This window comes from Cetorhinus maximus, chromosome 12, assembly GCF_964194155.1.
Source record: "Cetorhinus maximus chromosome 12, sCetMax3.hap1.1, whole genome shotgun sequence".
In the NCBI taxonomy this organism is placed as follows: Eukaryota; Metazoa; Chordata; class Chondrichthyes; order Lamniformes; family Cetorhinidae; genus Cetorhinus; species Cetorhinus maximus.
In genome coordinates this window covers 48,811,389-48,825,375 of record NC_135890.1, presented here as the reverse complement: position 1 = coordinate 48,825,375, position 13,987 = coordinate 48,811,389, and the positions used below count along the sequence as shown (strand labels likewise).

The 13,987-nt window shown below is 40.7% G+C and overlaps 2 protein-coding genes across 2 annotated transcripts in view; one reads left to right on the top strand and one right to left on the bottom strand.

Moving 5' to 3' along the window:
- ptpro (protein tyrosine phosphatase receptor type O) overlaps positions 1–11,497 on the bottom strand; it is a 171,719-nt gene extending 160,222 nt beyond the window's left edge. Inside the window, exon 1 of the mRNA XM_078553559.1 lies at positions 11,157–11,497. Within this exon, the coding sequence (XP_078409685.1) occupies positions 11,157–11,231 (75 nt within the window). The 5' untranslated portion in view covers positions 11,232–11,497. The remainder of the gene's footprint in view (positions 1–11,156) is intronic.
- rerg (RAS-like, estrogen-regulated, growth inhibitor) overlaps positions 1–13,987 on the top strand; it is a 194,105-nt gene that overhangs the window by 35,285 nt on the left and 144,833 nt on the right. The gene's annotated exons all lie outside the window — the stretch shown is intronic.

The window sequence follows — 13,987 nt, the reverse complement described above, 5'->3', positions numbered from 1 at the left end:
TTCATTGTTTTGTGTCACCAGGTTATGCGCCCTTTATTTTTGAAAATATGATTTTTTTTCAATTTTCAACTGACTGGATTCTGCAATTTGAACTGAGGCAGAGTGAACTACTTAAAAAAATGCAAGGTCACATTCCAAGGTGAAGGTAAGTAACAAGCAAATCACCCTCAGGGGAGTGTGAAGAGAGAGACATTTCCTATAATCCAGGCATCCATCAGCACTCGTAACTGTCTAAGGAAGAGTCATTGAAAATGCAAAGTACTGGATATTGATACAATGGCTGCCACAGACAGACACACCCAAAACCTCTTGGAAATACACAATGGTGAAGCATTTCAAGACAAGGCTGCCCAGCCACTTGAGCGAGACTGCAAGTGACACAGGTGGTGTCAAGCAAGTCTTCAACAGAGGAAACAGGCTGAAGGCTGCTCCCTCTACCTCTCTCCCTTTTGGAATATGCGTCCAGAAACCTACCAGTGAACCAAGATCTTGTAGTAATTGCAACAGCTTCTACATCTGACCACATTCGAGAAACCAGTTAACTCAAATTGGCCGCAGCGTTTAAAACCTGTGCCGCAAGGACAATCAAAGGATACTTAACCGGACATTCTTTTACCTCTTTTTACTAGGCTCTAACTCCCCATATGTATGGCACCTGTGCGTGTAAGTGTATTTGTGTGCGTGTGTGTGTGTGGGGGCCTGAAATGATTGCATGACAGCTAAATGCTTGACATGACGTTATTATTTTTCTCAGATTTAGCAGTTAATAAATTTGCTCTTTGACTCGAGAAAACCTTTGTTTGATTGGCTCCTTATTGCTCACAGAGTACATACTGGTTTGGAAAAGTCATGTCCTCGTGAAAAAGAAACTTAGGGCAGGATTTTTCAGTTGGCGTGCGAGGGTGGGCCCTACATGCCGATGGATAAAATGACGCGCGATGACGTCGGGCGTGCATCCCGACGTCATCGTGCTGTCTCATGATGTTTAATTCGGCACCGGAGTTGGCTGCGCGCCCACTGATATGTAAACGGCCTATTAAGGCCATTAAGGAACTGATTAGGGTAATTGTTAACACTGCCCGTCCAACCTTACGGTTGGTGGGCAGGCGAAAAGACCAAGCAGCCTTTGCATTTTTTAGGAAACCTCATCCACAAGCGGGATGAGGCTGCCTAAAGCTTTTAGTAATTAAATTTTTTTTTCATTAATTGGAGAGGGATAGAGAGATAGAAACGTTCTCTTAGATACACAGCTGAACAATTGCATCCCAAGTTCCCACTGCCCTACCGCTCAGGCTTTCAACTATTTATGAAGTGATTTCCTGCACATCCCTTTGCAACCTTGCTCATGCATGACCTGAAGAAAGACGTGTTTAATCAGTTTGGTTGCTTTCTGCCTTACATATGTAAAGTTATTTTTTATTAAGTTTACAAAAGCTTTTGGGTATGTTTTGCTTTACACAGGTGATAGTAAAACCAAACCTTTGAAAACATAATTAGGCTTTGTGAATTAATGAGTATGATCACTCTTGTGTAAATGTTAATGTATATTAGATTGCGAGTGAGGATAGCGCCTTATATAAAGCCCCAGTGTGTAAGCACCATTTATTTCAGTCTCAGAATTTTTCATTGCTCTGTATTGTTACACACCACAGATGCTGGCGCGAAGCCAGAAAGAACTAGAGCCACCTCAAAACAAATGTACTGATCCTAAAGAATCACCAGAATTAACAAGTAACAGTAGTGGCTATGAAGGCTCACAGATTCAGTGATTAACTTCATTGATTGGGTCTGTGGGCTGCTTGTTCAATGCTTCAAATGACAGCTCAATAAAATGTAGTATTACTTCCAAACAGCAGTGAATTTGGGATTGGTTCAAGTATTCATGTCTCTGCTACAGTTTAAAGGCACACCATCTCCTATGGTTTCTTACCAGAAACTGCAGATGCCATTAAACCCAAAGGATGATTATTGTGCACCAAACACAGTGCATTCATCGGATCCCTGAACAGATACGACTGCACAGCTTACCAGGCTGGAGCTCTGATAACCTTCCCATTTTCTACCTGGCTTGTAGCATTTTTTCTGTTACAGCACTTGCTTAGTCTTCTCTTTGAACCATCCCATCCTAATCATCAGTTCATGGCAGATTGCACAGTTGAGCTGTCCCTATTGTAACGAATTGTGGTTCATTTGAATAACTGGCATGAAATTGTCTGCAACGTTTATCAAATTTTATTCAGAATGTTTGCTTCCTCCTGAACATAGCGGTGGTAAGGGTGTGAAATTGGACATGGATGGGAAATGCAAAACAGGTGGAATCACACTATTGAAGTCAAACCGAAAATGGGATGGAGTGTATAACAGATTACCAATGCATTACAGCCTATTGTGTGTCCCTGGCCATGTTCAATTTAACTCCAATGGTGTTTCTATATTCATTCCATCACATCTCTAAATTTACCTTTTACTAGCTCCAAATACTTACATACTCACTGTAGGACTTTTTCAACCTTAGGTCATGGATCGTAAACCATGTACAATAACATCAGTTCCTTTAATGTCATCCAACATCCATGACATTGTGCATTTGAAATCTTCTGGAACTGAGGTGATCCAGAGGGCATTCTGGTGTATGCAGTTTGGCCAAAGGGGCGATTTAATGTGCACAATGCTGCTAAGTCTTCATGCTGTTGTATTGACAGTAGCTACAAATTGTAGCAAGGGTGCTAAAGATTTTGACATTTGTTGACATTGACACTAATTCCTCTATGGCCTACATTGGAAAATGTTACCTTTCTCTGGTATACAGACCTTTAGGGTTGAGCATATTCTCACTCCTTCACTGTTTGGCTTCACTACTCTTATCATACCTTTGACCCTTGGCTTTGTTCTTTGATTTCACTACATCAATTCTCTCCATGCTATTTTCTTTCCAGCTGATCACAACCTTTAGTGGCTATTACTTTCCTTGGTGCATATCTGATGGGTTGAACATGTGGCTTTAGAGGTACACTCTGTTTTCTTACTATGCAACCCCAGCCTCTAAATGTTTCAGCACATCTTCTGTCACTTTTAGTCAATTATTGCCAGTGACTGTGCCAATGATCTTGATCAATCCTAAATATTGTCAGATTTGAAAAAGAAGAGCTGGCTGTCGTAGTATTTAGAATTCCAGATTTTAGTCTTTCTATTCACATATTTCTTGGCTTGATGGCATGCTCAGAGTACATCACCGAGTTTGCATTAGGATCTCTCTATCGAGTGTTTAGCTTCATGTAAATAACTGTGGCATGGCATGACACCGAGTTTCTGTGTCTAGCTTCAAGTGAACAGCTCTATTTACCTAGAGGTTGACTGTCATTCAATGTCATCTCATGTCTGAATCTCATCCAATCTCACTCACAGTTCTACCCCTCTAAACTTTCTTTTTCATTTTTTGCTCACCTGACAGGAATGGTTTAGCTTTTGACTGGCAAACTTAACATAGGAACATTAGAAACATAGAAAATTTATGTCACAGAAGGAGGCCATTTAGTCCATCATGACCATGCCAGCTGATAAAGAGCTATAATCTAATCTAATCCCATTTACCACCTTTCCTCCATAGTCCTGTACGCTATGGCACTTCCAATGCAAATCCAAGGGTATTTTAAAATGTGATGAGGATTTCTCCCCATACCATTCTTTCAGGCAGTGAGTTCCAGATCACCACCAGCCTCTGGGTGAAAAAAATCTCAACTCCCCTCTAATCCTACCAATTGCTTTAAATCCATACTCTCTCATTATTGACCTCTCTACTAAGGGGAATAGGTGCCTTCCTATACACACTTACTAGGCCCCTCATAATTTCATGCACATCAATTAAAGCTCTCCTCAACTTCCTCTATTCCAAAGAAAAAATCCCAGCCTATCCAATTTTTCCTCATAGTTAAAATTCTCAATTCCTGCCAACATCCTTGTAAATCTCCTCTCTGCCCTCTCTAATGCAATCACACCCATCCTGTAATGCGGTGGCCACAACAGTCCGCGATAGTCTAGCTCTGTACTGGTGTTTTAGACAGTTTAAACTTAACTTTCCTGTTCGTATCTTAATTAGCCATGGTGTAGAAGATAAGTACCACAACCCACCCCCCACCCTAACCCTTTGCCTTCTTAACCACTTTAACTGCTTGTCTGCTACCTTCAGGTATCTGTGGGTATTCACTCCAAGGTTCCTCTTCCTTTAGACATCTCAGTATCCTACCATTTATTCTGTATTCCCTTGTTTGCCCTCCCCAAATGCATTATATCACACTATTGCAGAATAAACTCCATTTGCCACTTTTCTGCCCACTTGACCCACCCATTGATATTTTCTTGAAGTCTACAGCTTTCTTCCTCACTATCAGCTATAACAGTCAATTTTAGTATCATCTGCATATTTCTTAAACATACTACCTCCACTATTGGGTCTAAATCTTTGATTCGTGTAAAGAAAAGGGAGGGACCTAGTACTGAGGCCTGCAGGACCCCACCAGAAACAGTCCTCTAGTCACAAAAATACCCAGTGACCATTACCCTTTGCTTCCTGCCATTGAGCCAATTTTGGATCTAACTTGGAACTTGGCACTTGCCCAGTGTGCCATGTGAGACCTTGTCAAAAGCCTTGCTTTGAGAGATGTTTGTTTTTTTTTAAACATATAAATACATTTGGCCATTTACTGGATGTTTTTCCACTCATGTGCTTTACCACACTGTTTACAAGTCATGATTTACCGTTGGCCAACTAGATCTGGGTTTTATTTTTGCATTCAATGTAATAACATTTCTGCTTCACTTATTACTTGAGGTTTTACTGCCTTTTGAACATCTTTCCACTCAGTAATCTGGGTATGCAAAATCATGTCATGCTCGAAAATTTGACCCTTTTTGGCAAATCTTTGAAACCTAATCTTGAAACCCAATAATAATCTATCTTTTGCGCAGAATATTCTTGGCTGTGAAATATTCTTCACGTTATCTGTCAATATTGACTAATCCTCTATTATACGCCTCTGTCATGTCCTCATCCAATACATGCAGTAATTAACTGGCAATCTTTTTGCAATTTTTGTCCCTCTAAGGCCAAATCCCACTATGAACAATATTTACTTCCATTTTCCCGCTCATCGCTCTTCTGAATTTCAAATAAATAATTTCTAATTGGAATCCATGTAACAGTTTGTAGACCATTACAGCAACTGTCAAAAGCCATCTGGACCATCTCTCAAGCTTTAGTCAAAATGTCTCAGATGCTTGTCATGTTGCAGTATATTTTGGACTTTCTGTCAATTCTTTATATTTTAAAAAAAACCACAGAAGGCTACAAAAGTATGGTTGTCTGAGGATCACCTGATTTCTCTTGTGGATAAAAACATTCCCCTGTCTCAAGGCGGCACAAGGGGAACTTTCCAGTCTGATACTGACTCAATGCCTTTTCATGAAAATAATTCAAAAGGGCAATTTCATATCAAATGGGTCATTCAGATACAAAGACACCAGCTGTCTCAAACTTTCAAGGTGCAAAAGTCATCAGAGAAAATATTCGACACACCCACCCACCTTATTTGAGAAAGCACTTCAGATTTGTAGCAGGTCACATAGTGAGATAGCCATGTTTGTTGCCTGCCTTTAGAAGAGCAAGAAGCTGTTCTGCAAATTCCATGGAAATCCATTAACCAGCTACAAGGCTCCAAGTGGCCAAGGTAATAACCAGCAATAGCTTGAAAGTGGGAGAAGGACTCTCACCAACCTGTTCCAACTTCAAGTTTACCTGAGAACCAACCTCCTGGAAATTCAACTTACAAGAGGCTTCACAGCTTACTAAAAATCCTGTTTTACAAGGCCTTCACTTCAACTGCTCGCCGACGCATAAAATGACACGCGGTAACGTCAGACGGGTGTCCTGATGTCACCGCGCGTCATTCTGATCCTCAATTTGGCGGGCACGCAGCTGACTCCACTATGCGCCCGCCGAACAGTCAAAGGCCTATTAAGGCCTGTTAAAAACTAATTAAAGTACTTAACTGAGCTAAAACAGAATTACCTGGAAAAACTCAGCAGGTCTGGCAGCATCAGCAGAGAAGAAAAGAGTTGACGTTTCGAGTCCTCATGACCCTTCAACAGACTCGGACTCGAAACGTCAACTCTTTTCTTCTCCGCCGATGCTGCCAGACCGGCTGAGTTTTTCCAGGTAATTCTGTTTTTGTTTTGGATTTCCAGCATCCGCAATTTTTTGTTTTTATACTTAACTGAGCTGCCTGTCCAACCTTAAGAGCCCAGGCAGCCTTCGCATTTTTCATGAAACCTCATCCATGGGCGGGATGATGTTTCATGATGGATTTATTAATTAAATAAAAATTTTTGAAAAAAATCATTGACATGTCCCAGCTCATGTGACACTGTCACATGAGGGGACATGTTTTAAAAGTTTTTTTTCCCTTTATTTAAATTTTAAAAACTTAAACTGATCTCCCTGAGGCACTTCCGTGTTTCAGGGAGATCTCTGTGCTCTTTCGTGCACATGCGCGAAAGAGTGCAGGGAACCACTCAGGGAATCCCCCCTGTCCACACTGGGAGCGCTCAGCGTTTCCGGGCGCACATCACGATGGGGACGCCTTAATTGGCTCGCCCACATAAAATGGCGGCGCGTCCCCGCCCGGGGGTGCCGATCAGGTTCGCACCAGCCCCCGCACAATCCCCCGACGGGGGGAAATTTCTGCCCTTGGACAATCCCAGAGGGCTGGTAATTCTAGATCTATCCCACTGGATTATTATCCAAGTGCTAAAGCTAAAACCTAACCCACAATGTTTATGTATGAATTTAGTTGCTAACTACTAAATAGCTCTATGGAATATTGATAAATCATTGCATAATCCATAAATCTTTCCTCTTCTTGTTTCCCAGTTACAATTTGCATAATGACTTGAATCATGTCATATATATATTAAGGCTGCTCAATTGTAATACCCTTTTTGGGGTGGACAGAACACTTAAATATATAATTGGCATCCATTTTAAACTTGAATGAGAGACTGAAAGAAAAAATTTGAGAGTGTTCAAGGTGCAAAGTTCCTTTCAGTCAAGTTAAACTAGTTTAAATAAAGCAATTTTTCCCAGACTCACATTTGCTGGATCAAATGATTATGCTTTCATGGAAAGTCTTCCCTATTTTTGTATTTTGAGAAATACACTGATTGTTATGCACCATTACCTTCTTTTAAAATTAAAAAAATACATCTTAGTTGCAAACATAGAATTCACAAGTCTCTAGCAAAGATTAGAAAAATACTTAGCCCCTTCACCCTCACAGGATTAGAAGGGGCTCCCAGGAAAGGTAATTGTTTCAGAGTCCATTAGCAAGCAGGATTACTAAAGTCGCTAGCCGCTAAGCCTTTAGATTTGGTGCAAGAAACTGAGGGTTGGAGAGGCATTAACACAACAGTTTGAAATCTAGCCCTAGTGCCCCTTGAAACAGAGATTGCGGGAGACAAGAGCATTCACCTTGGGCTCAGGATGAAGTCAGTTTGATAAGCCAAATGACCTCTTTTCACTGTGGAGTTATGTTCTATATGATCTTAAAAAGTTTAAAACTGAATGGCTCTTAAGGTATATATTTGTCTTGACATTGTATGGTTTTATTATTAGTGTGCATCTTTTCATGTATCTTCTTAATTAATTCTACATGGAATGCATCAGGAAAAAATCATCCAGCTCAAGATGTGCTGGTTCTTTATTAATCTTCAGCAGATTGATTTTCTTAATTTATTATCAACTACCTCTACAGCGAGGTTGGAAAAGATTATCAGAGCAAGGAAATGAGGCAACCTGAGAATTACGAATTTTGGGTGACAGTGTCAGAAGGAAGGGTTAAGGGTAAGGAGATTGATGATCAAGTGTTTTCTAAAGCAATACTTGGCATGAAGAGAAATGAAACAGAGCAGTTGCTAGGGCGCAGCTTAATTTAATAAAATATACAATTAAGCTCATTACTCATTGGAAAATTGCAGAAATTAATTCTCATTGTTCTCTTGGATTGATAGGATGTAACATTGTTCTGAGCCTGCCTCTGTACTGAAAAACAGCTCATTATTTCGGTGGTGCAGCTAAAGACTGTGCAAAAATATACTTGGGCTCACTAAGACCGCATGACATGATACCACATTAGGAGCCAGCTCTTCAAGTTGCAATTTAATTACAATCAGAAAAATGTGTTTAAATATGAGCACTAGTACCCTTGCGAATTAGAAAAAAAACTTCAAAAGTAATAGATTATTTTAAAAGGGAGAAAGTCCTCAATATCAGATATCTGAATCCATCATGGCCAAGGTGTTGGACCTTGATCGATTTGGCTTCTAACGCAGCCTACAGCCATCTCGGCCGGACTCTCAAAAATTCTGCCATAAGCTAGTACTTTTTTCGCCTGGACCTCCAACCTGCCCCTTTAAAATCCAACCAAACAGACAACTGTGTTGATTTAATTTCTTCTCTGTCAAGCCCTAGTCCATTTTGTACCTTAAAAAGGGGTGACATAAATGCAATTTGTTGCTATTGCATTGTTAGAAATGATGGTGAAAGATTCCAGTCAGTGTCACACTAAACAAGCGTGTCTGCATTGAAACAATAGACAACACATGCATACATAGATTTGAATATAAACATTCAAGGAAGGTTAGAGGTGGACAATTCCAACATGGTGAATATATTTAGTCAGATATTCAGCGATCCATTCTACCAGGCCCATTATTTTTTTGAAGTTCAATTTGATCATTTTGCTATGCTGCTGTCAGAAATTGCTTTTGAGCTTCCAGTACAAGTTTGTCAAATGTACACATTTCCTAAGTAGGCAAGGTAGAGGAATTGAAATGATGCACACCCACAATCCATTCCAGCTGACGAGATTGATCAGTACATTATGCAACAATAGCTATTTGCAAAAGTGGCTCTTGCTCATACCCAGCAATGACTCATAATTCAAAGCAAAATTCATTTCATCTTCAATCAGAACAATTGTATTTCTTACAATGTAACATTTCATGCTGAAGAACAGGCCCATGTTCCTCAGCTGCTCCCTATAAGTGAGTGCACATTACATGTGAACATTTATTCAGAGAGGGATACAATAAAAGGAATTTTGCACATAACATAATTTACTCACGAAAATGGACTTGAAATCTAGGGAAGTGCTATACATCAACTTAACACACAAGATATGCGGATTTCGGTGTAAAAGAGAATTACAACACATTTAAACCTCCGCACGTTACAACTGACCAGCATTTATCTGGGAACCTACATGGTGATCATTGGCAGATTATTCAACCCCAGTTGTACTCAGACCAAGCCTGTTGTCATCTGGGGTCCACATCTGAGCACTTCCAGCAGGAAAAACCTAAAAAGCAACTAGGTATGGGAATCATATGAAATCTTTTCCTCCCTAGCCCGGGAGAATGAAGTTCCAATGCCTTTCTGCCACCTTGGCTGAGAACTGAGAACTCATTATAGGCCATGGATTGTAGCTGAGATCTGCCTAGCTTGAAACGCTGGCAGTCTTGTGACCTACTAGGTAGTGCCTCCTGCCTCTAAACCAGAAGCTCCAGGTTCAAATCCCACTCCAAGACTTCTTGGCTATGGAAGGAATGTTTGTGATGCAGTTGAACAGGTTGATACACAGCCTGCGAACCCTTCTAACACTTCTCCACTATTCCCCAAAGGGGAAAAAAGTGTGCTAAGATATGAAACAAGCCTAGTTTGAACAGATTAGCTACTCCCCATCTCAACCAGGTTACGTCCCAAGGGAGTGTCCCTATTACTTTGATCAAAGGCAACAATAAGCAGCTGTATGCGTTTCTAAATTTGACTAACCAAGGTTTGAGGCTGTGTAAGCTCTTACTAGTACATCAAGGAGAAGGAGCATAGCATTGAAACTGGAAACTTTGCAGCTACATTGTACATGACCAGAATGCAGCCCATGGCCTGCAGACTGGGATCCAGCTCCTTGAAGCTACATCCCTGCAAATTACTATTAATCCACAGGCATTTGGGTATCCTGCAGTACCAAAATCTGGATTTATATAAATTAACCTTGGCAGATTCTTACTGCTGTCTATCACAATGACAGGCACTGGAATTGATGTTTCTGCACATTACACATACACACGTGTGTTTGATATATATAGTGTGTACGCATTGTAAGATGTAGGTGGTATATATGTGTGTGCAATGTGTACACTACACACACACACATACAAATATATATTCACAAATATGGTTCAAGCATCTCACATTAATCACGTTTTTAAATTTACATCTCTTACAAGAACATTATAGATAAACAATTTCTTCTTTGCTTTTGGAATGTAGCTGATATTTTAGTCTATTTGTTCTCAGATGGCTGCTGCTGTCAAATTTATGAAAATACGAATCTAAGTACAATTGCCACACGTCACAAACAATTTCTGGTTAGTTCCTGCAACCATGAAACTAAAGCGCTATAAAATGACTGAGAGAGGACTTTTCAAAGCCAAGAGTGTAGCCCTTGGGGAGTAGGGCTATGTAAACACGTGCAATGAAAAGGTCAACTTTACTGTAGACTCCTTGGATCCATTTTATTGGAAAATGCATTAAATTTGCAAAACGCCAAAAGAGAAAAGAAACAAACCGACTGATTCTAAATTGATCCTGATAGTCTTGCACAAAATACCAGCACAGGTCAAAGAAATTCATGATGAGCAGCTTCTCTTTCCAAATAAAAAAATAATCAAAACTGTTCCTTTATTATATTTACCTAACGCGACCAATCCAGAAAACAGACATTAAAGCTGTAGGTGATTGGTCTAAGTGGGGTGCAGGACCAAACTGGAATATATTAGTCTCGGGGAAATTAAAGTGACTTCATTTTGCCTGGAAAGCACATTATGCCAAGACGACCTTTTGTGTCGGTCCTGGTTATTAATGGTGAAAGCACATTGAGGGAACAGCACATCAAGACCATTATATGTAACTCACACAAGGCGCTAACAATACAGAGGGAATTTAAACAATTTCAGCCTGGTTTTGTGCAAAATAACGGCCCCCAGTTAAATTGATGAACATGTTATCAAAGCGATGCATCGGTTCAAGGCTGCATTCCACTTACCTTTATGGCGAAAAGGAAATAAGCGATAAAAAGCACCATTGAGCAAACGGCTCCTCTTTGCCGATCCCAATGCATTTAATAGAGATGGAGAGATCTGGCAGGAGGCTGGACTGCTGACACAGACAATGGCGCTTTGCTGCAGCATCAGATCATTTGCACTGTCTCCGCTCACTCTGCATGCTGCAGACTGGGTCTCAGCCTTTCGATGGTGTCCCTCCCTCACTTTTACTGTCACTAACACCGCTTGTGGTTACACCACCGCCAAAATGATGGAGTCCCTGATGTCCTCAACGGTTCTTATGACACGCACTCAGTTGGCAAAGTGATCACCTCTTTCCTGTGATCCCTCCATCAGTGTGTTGTGTTGCATTTAATCAATGGGCAGGGAGAATCCCCACACAAAAAGCTCATTCTCTTCCTCTAACCCCGCCTCTCTCTCCCTGTCCTCCAGGGAGACTGTGGCTCCAGCCTATAACCAACAGTGCGGCCCTCTTCAAACACCCAAGAGCTTTCAGTTCCTTTCTATTAACTGATCCTTCCATCATCTTATCTAGCGCAAGAATCATCTCGCGCAATAATTGCAATCCGGGGGACAGAGGGAATAAAGGTGATTGTCAGGATATTCCACTGCTTACTCAATTTCAGAACGATAATGTCCATTTAAACAAGACACACTTTTTAAAATTCTAATCGGGACCATTCAATTAACTGCACGCAGTTTTCTAAACCCAAATTGAGGGGAGTTTATCCTTCAGTTTGGGCGGGGGGAGCAGGGAGAGCGTCTCCATCAGTAAGTGACGTGCAAGCCTTGTCTCTAAAGCCACAACACCTCGACTCCCCTCTTCCTGCATATCTGTTTCTGAATAGCTAAATATTAAAAGTTCTCAGTTAGCACTCAGAAATAATTCTATGTTTCTATGAACTCAGGAGGGTCGAGTCGGAGATATGCTTGAGCTTTATATCACACAGGACTAGATCTCCCTGCTCGGTTTACAAAATTGGTGTTTTTACTATTTTGATCAAATTAATAAATGCAGTTCCTGGGTAATACCCGTCTGTTTAATTTATTGTAATTAATCAAATTCATATGATTACTAAATCCTGACACATTTCCTGACATAGTTGTATTTAATTTTCTTTATTCTTTCATGGAATGTGGGTACCACTGACATAGTTGTATTTAATTTTCTTTATTCTTTCATGGAATGTGGGTACCACCCTTGTGGCTGATCCCTAATGCTGCTGAGTGGCTTGCTCGGCCATTTCAGAGGGCAGTTAAGAGTCAGCCACATTGCTGTGGGTCTGGAGTCACATGTAGGCCAGATCAGGTAAGGATGGCAAATTTCCCTCCCTAAAGGACATTCGTGAACCAGATGGGTTTTTACAACAATCAATGATAGTTTCATGGTCACCATTACTGAGGCTAGCTTTCAATCATAGATTTATTAACTTAAGTTAAATTCCGCCAGCTGCTGTGGTGGGATTTGAAAGTGTGCCCTGAAGAATTAGCCTGGGCCTTTGTATTAGCTAGTCCAGTGACATTACCAATGCACCACTATTTCCCCTTATTAAGTAACACTTAATTATATTTGAATTTAAAATACCTGTTTAGATCTTCGGGATTTTATGAAATACTTATCCTCACTGCTAAAATGATGTTAAATAACTAATGCTGCCATAGTTATGTGTAAAGTACAGACACAGGTGTGGTTCAGATTTACTAGACCCAGATGTGTGAAGCAAGGCCAATCAGGATGATATTCAGTTGCCCTAGGTGTCATTAACCAAACTAATATTAATATAATACAAGTACCCCTATTTAAAAGAGGCACAAATAATACGCATTAAATTATAAATAAAATAGGAAACTTATTAAATCATAACATTATTCTCTGTGTCCACAATGCATACCAATCCTTCCAATGCCCACCAGTCACAGAAGGCCTCAAGTGTATTGGTGGACAATGCATGCTCCTTCTGCGGGGCCACCAGGGCATCGTTCAAAGCCATGGCAGCCAAAATGAACAACTCCACCGGCTATGCCTAACCTGGACTTTGGCCAGGCCCAGGCACAGACCCACGAGGAGGTCCTCCAACTTTCCCATTCCCACCTATACCGAGTGGCCAAAGATCAGGAGCATGGGAGGGAAGTGCAGCCAGAATTGAGGAGCAGCACCCTCAAATAATGAAAGGGGGCTACAATCTCTCATGCTTCATGTTTATTTGAACCACGGACTCATGTTTGTGTACCAATTCTTAGAAAGTCATGAATTTAGCTACCTGCTCCAGTCATTTACAATCAAGTTGACTAATGAATAAGTACTCCTTTGCTTTAACTAACCTTGAGCTGAGGTTTAGTGCTCATTTGCCAAATGTACATTTCCAATTGCCATTTGTTAATTGTTCCTTTCAGTTCTATTGATTAACCAATAACAGTTGCAAGTGCTGTGTCTCTCATTGGTCAGGAATTTACAGGATGTTTGAAGGCAAATTGTCAGCATTCATACCTCTCTGAATCCGACCACAAATTTAAGACAAACACAGATTATCGAGAAATTCCTGTCGTTGAGGTCGGTCATTCACTGGCCTGCCACAGGCTACACAATGGGATTCGACCCCACCCCTGCCTCCCCACCCCCCCGAATCGGCAATCAGCAAAATCAGTTGACCTGGTGAGAATTTCCTCTTTTTCATTCTCATATCACTGTTAGCAACCTTAGGTGAGGCGTAACTGGGCTGTTAACAGTGATCTGAGTTAAAAACTACCTCTGGACAACCAATCTGGCCCTGAAAAATATGCGGAATGTTATTAAATGTCTCCAATATAATTA